The sequence below is a fragment of the Canis lupus genome, chromosome 11 (assembly GCF_011100685.1).
Source record: "Canis lupus familiaris isolate Mischka breed German Shepherd chromosome 11, alternate assembly UU_Cfam_GSD_1.0, whole genome shotgun sequence".
Classification (NCBI taxonomy): domain Eukaryota; kingdom Metazoa; phylum Chordata; class Mammalia; order Carnivora; family Canidae; genus Canis; species Canis lupus.
In genome coordinates this window covers 25,867,645-25,872,646 of record NC_049232.1, presented here as the reverse complement: position 1 = coordinate 25,872,646, position 5,002 = coordinate 25,867,645, and the positions used below count along the sequence as shown (strand labels likewise).

At 42.2% G+C, this 5,002-nt stretch overlaps 1 protein-coding gene across 5 annotated transcripts in view; it reads left to right on the top strand.

Moving 5' to 3' along the window:
• BRD8 (bromodomain containing 8) overlaps window positions 1–5,002 on the top strand; it is a 32,668-nt gene that overhangs the window by 349 nt on the left and 27,317 nt on the right. For all 5 annotated transcript variants that reach the window (XM_038552285.1, XM_038552286.1, XM_038552284.1 and 2 more), the window contains exon 2: window positions 963–1,059. In XM_038552285.1, the coding sequence (XP_038408213.1) occupies window positions 963–1,059 (97 nt within the window). The remainder of the gene's footprint in view (window positions 1–962; window positions 1,060–5,002) is intronic.

The window sequence follows — 5,002 nt, the reverse complement described above, 5'->3', positions numbered from 1 at the left end:
GTAAGTATGTCGGCTGTTTTTGCGTGGAAGGCTTTTTAGACCAGAAGCTAGGTACTAGACTTCTGCCATGCGCCTGGGGAGTAGGGGCAATGATTGCCCAAGGGCCTAGGGTCTTGAGAGACCTGCGCTCGACCGTATCGTGAAGACTGTCGATCAAGAGGCCCACAAGTCTAGGGTTTTGTGTCTCAGGAAAGCTGCGGAGATTTGAGAGAAGCCGTTCAGCGAATGCCTGTGTGTTTGCGAGCTCTGCGGGGTGCGAGATCAAAGGGCTGTGGACACTTGGGTGTGAGGACAAAGATGCTGTGAGCCATATGGAGTAACTTGCTCTCAATAGCCGTTCTTTTTCTGGCCAGCGTTCCTGAGGCCCGTAGTCGATCTCCCGGAGAAATAGGGTACTTTAACTCTTAGCTTTTTCGGCCGCAAGGGAAATTGAGTTTTGTGCATTGAGATGCACATTTTCCTGTTTCATACGTTGAAAAGGCGTTTGAGGTCCGACGGCTCCATGGGGGTGAAAGTACTGCGAGAAGTAAACAAGTTTATGCTAGGGAGGCTGGGCTGTAGGCGCGGGTGGGGGAGGGGAGGGGAGAGGAAGGCAGCGGCCGCTCGGAATCCTGGGAAAGAAGCCCTGGCGTTCAGATGGGTATAAAGTATTCTTAAAACTGGGCCTGTCGGGAGAACGGCCTTATCTTACTCTGATGTTTTTTCATTCCCTTTAAAAAATAAAACAAAGTAGCCACGTCATTTGAAGAAGTGAAATGTTTTGCCACTCGGTGCAATATGCGTGGAATGAATAGGTACCTGCCTAGTGGTAATATTTTAGTAGAGATGAAAATCAGGATTCCGTGATGGTAACTCACTTTGTTCCTGGAAGGTGGAATGTTTTGCATTAGGCTTTTCGTCCTCCCTTTGGGCCTTAGAACTAGTGCTTCAGTGGTTGTTCTCTAAGATTTTTCTCCTTTTAGAACACAAGCTGTTGAGTACTGGCCCTACAGAGCCATGGTCCATCCGAGAGAAGCTCTGCTTAGCCTCTTCGGTCATGAGGAGTGGAGATCAAAATTGGTAAAGTATCTAAGATAGCTGCTCTTTTGAATCTTAGAAACTATTGGATTTTTTTTTTTTTTAACTGGTGGATTCCTGTGGGGTTTTTTTTTAAGGTTTTATTTATTTATTTATGAGAGATGGGTTGGGGGTGGGGGGCAGAGACCCTCAGAGGGAGAAGCAGGCTCCATGCTGGGAACCTGATGTGGGACTCCATTCCCCGATCACGCCCTGAGCCTAAGCGAAGACTGACGCTCAACCACTGAGCCACCCAGGCCCTCATTCTGAGTCCCTCATTCTGGTTTTGATTTGCATATCCCTGGTTTTGATTTGCATATCCCTGATGTCTAATGTTGAGCGTCTTTTCATATGCTTATTTGTCATTTGTATCTCTTTAGAAAAATGTCTGCTTAGATCCTTTGTATTATTTATGTTATTACTGAGTTTTAAGCGTTCTTTGTATTTTCTGACACAAATTACTTGTCAGATAATTTGCAAATATTTCTCTATTTTGTGTATTGTCTTTTCACTCTCTTGATTGATATCATTTACAACACAAAAGTTTCTATTTTTATTTTTTAAAGATTTTATTTATTCATGAGAGGCACACAGAGAGAGGCAGAGACATAGGCAGAGGGAGAAGCAGGCTCCACGCAGGGAGCCCAATATGGGACTGGTTTCCTGGTCTCCAGGATCATGCCCTGGGCAAAAGGCAGGCACCAAACCGCTGAGCCACCCAGGTGTCCCAGCACAAAAGTTTTTAATTTGATATGTCCAGTTTATTTTTTCTTGTGTTGCTTATGCTTTTGGTGTCATAGCTAAGAAACTATTTACTTCTGTGTTTTCTTTTCAAAGCTTTATAGTTTTAGCTCTACACATTTAGGTCTATGCACTCCATTTTGAATTAAGTTTTGTGTATGCTGTAAGACAAGGGTCTGTTTTGCACGTTGATATGCCCCAGTATCCATTATTTGTTAAAAAGACTGTTCTTTCCCTATTGAAATTGTCTTGGCATTCAGTATTTCTTTTTAAGGACCATAAAGTAGAACTGTGGTTTCCAGCCCTTTTTTTTCTCTAGTGCATATTTATTTATTTGTTAATAAAGATTTATGTATTTGAGAGAGAAAAGCAAACAAGTGTGCAAGTGCCTACTGGGAAGGGGAGGAGTGGGGAGGGGCAGAAAGGGCCCTAAGCAGATTACTGTGTGCTGAGTGCAGGGGGATGGGGGAGCTCTATCTCTCCAGGCTGAGCTCACAACCTGAGTGGAAACCAAGAGTCAGATACTTAGCTGACTGTGCCACCCAAGTGCCCTTCCTTTTTTATATTTAACATTTGTCTATTTTTCTTCAGGATCTAAGGACACTTTTTTTTTTTTTTATAAATTTTAGGTAGTATCTACACCCAGGGTGGGGATTGAACTCACAACTCCGATATCAAGAGTTGCATGCTCTATTGATTAAGCCAGCCGGGAACCCCTAAGGACATCTTTTAATTGTCTTAAGCCTTAAAATTACTTAATATAAAAATGTTTATGTGGCACGTCTCTAATTGTTCAAATGAGTTTATTGAGGCACCATTACTGGTTACACTTAGCATTTCTGCAGCTTTATATATTTTTCAAATAACCTTTTTTTTTTTTTTTAAGATTTTATTTATTCACGAGAGACACACAGAGAGAGAAGCAGAGACACAGGCAGAGGGAGAAGCAGACTCCATGCAGGGAGCCTGATGTGGGACTGGATCCTGGGACTCCAGGATCATGCCCTGGGCCGAAGGCAGGCGCTAAACTGCTGAGCCACCCAGGGATCCCCTCAAATAACTTTTTAAAGGTGAATTCTGGATAGCCTAGATAATGGCTGTTCTTGAACCAAATTAAATGGTAAAAACCCCAAGAGAAAATGAATGTTGCTAATTACATAAATATCAGGTTAAAAAAAGTGTAAGAACACTTAAGTAAAAATGAAGTTTTATTTATTTTTTTAAAACATTTTATTTAGGGGCGCCTAGATGGCTTAGTCAGCTGAGCATTTGCCTTCCACTTGGGTCATGATCCTGGAGTCCTGGGATAGAGTCCCTCATCAGGCTCCCTGCTCATCAGGGAGCCTACTTCTCCCTCTCTGCCCCTCCCACCTGTTCATGCTATCTCGCACATGCATGCACACACTCTCTAATAAACAAAATCTTTTTTTTTTAAGATTTTATTTATTTATTTATTCATAGAGACAGAGAGAGAGAGAGGCAGAGACACAGGCAGAGGGAGAAGCAGGCACCATACAGAGAGCCCGACGTGGGACTCGATCCCAGGCCTCCAGGATCACGCCCTGGGCTGCAGGCGGTGCTAAACCGCTGTGCCACCGGGGCTGCCCCTAATAAACAAAATCTTAAAAAAAAAGTTTTATTTAGGGAGAGAGTAGAGGGGGAGAGGAAGAGGTAGAGGGACATGCCAACTCCACACTGAACGTATTCTAACACTCTACCAGTGTTAGCATTTTCTTAGAGTTTCATTACTTGTGTTTCTCTAGCATTAATTTTAAATACATGAGTAAATACATGTTTTTTCTCCCCCTACTTTATGTACTGTTCTTTGTCTTACCACTGCTTCTCTTTTTTACTTTAGAATACATGAGGCTCTTGTTTTAAGCAGCTGCGTGGTATTATGATACAGATATACCATAATTGATTGAACTGGTACTCTGATGGACATTTGCTAGTACAAATACAGCCTTGCATAATTATATACAAACTGAAGGTGGAATTATTAGGTCAAAGAATGTATGTGTTCATAGAGTTTGATGAGTACTTCATAATGTCCTACTCATAAGTACTCATAAATGGTTTCAGTTTACAATCCCATCGGTAATGTATCAGAATGCCTCTTTTTCTGTGTCCTGGTTGTTAGATATTTTTGATCTTTGACAGTGTTAAAAAAGTGAGAAATAGTTCTCATGTTTTTTATTTATATTTATCTTATGATGAGTAAGGTTGAATATCTTCATGTGTTAAAGGGCCACTTATTTCCTTTTTTGTAAACTACCTTTTCCTTTTTTTTTTTCTTTAGTTCTTCAGTTAGGAGAGAGCTCCTTATAGGAAGATGAGCCATTTGAGCTATGAGTTTTTTTGTTTGTTTGTTTGTTTGTTTGTTTTAAGATTTTATTTATTTGGGGATCCCTGGGTGGCTCGGAGGTTTGGCGCCTGCCTTTGGCCTAGAGTGTGATCCTGGAGTCCCAGGATTGAGTTCCATGTTGGGCTCCTTGCATGGGGCCTGCTTCTTCCTCTGCCTGTGTCTCTGCCTCATTCTCTCTCTGTGTGTCTCTCTCATGAATAAATAAATAAAGCCTTTTAAAAAATTAAACCTAAATAAAAAAGATTTTATTTATTTATTCACGAGAGACACACACCCAGAGGCAGAGACATAGGCAGAGGGAGAAGCAGGCTCGATGCAGGGAGCCCGAGGTGGGACTTGATCCCAGGACTCCAGGATCATGCCCTGAGCCGAAGGCAAGCACCAAACTGCTGAGCTACCCAGGGATTGCTTTTTTTTTTTTTTTTTTTAAACCAGTGTGCCATTTGGCTTTGCTTATGGTAACATTTTTACTTTAAGACTTTTATTTTTTGGGGATCCCTGGGTGGCTCAGTGGTTTGGTGCCTGCCTTCGGCCCAGGGTGTGATCCTGGAGTCCTGGGATCAAGTCCCACATCGGGCTTCCTGCATCGAGCCTGCTTCTCCCTCTGCCTATGTCTCTTTCTCTCTCTCTTTGTGTTTCTCATGAATAAATAAATAAAATCTTAAAAAAAAAAAGACTTTTATTATTTTATTTTACTTTATTTTTTTAAAGATTTTTTATTTATTCATTTATGATAGACATAGAGACACAGGCAGAGGGAGAAGCAGGCTCCATGCCGGGAGCCCGACTCAGGACTCGATCCCGGGACTCCAGGATCGCGCCCTGGGCCAAAGGCAGGCG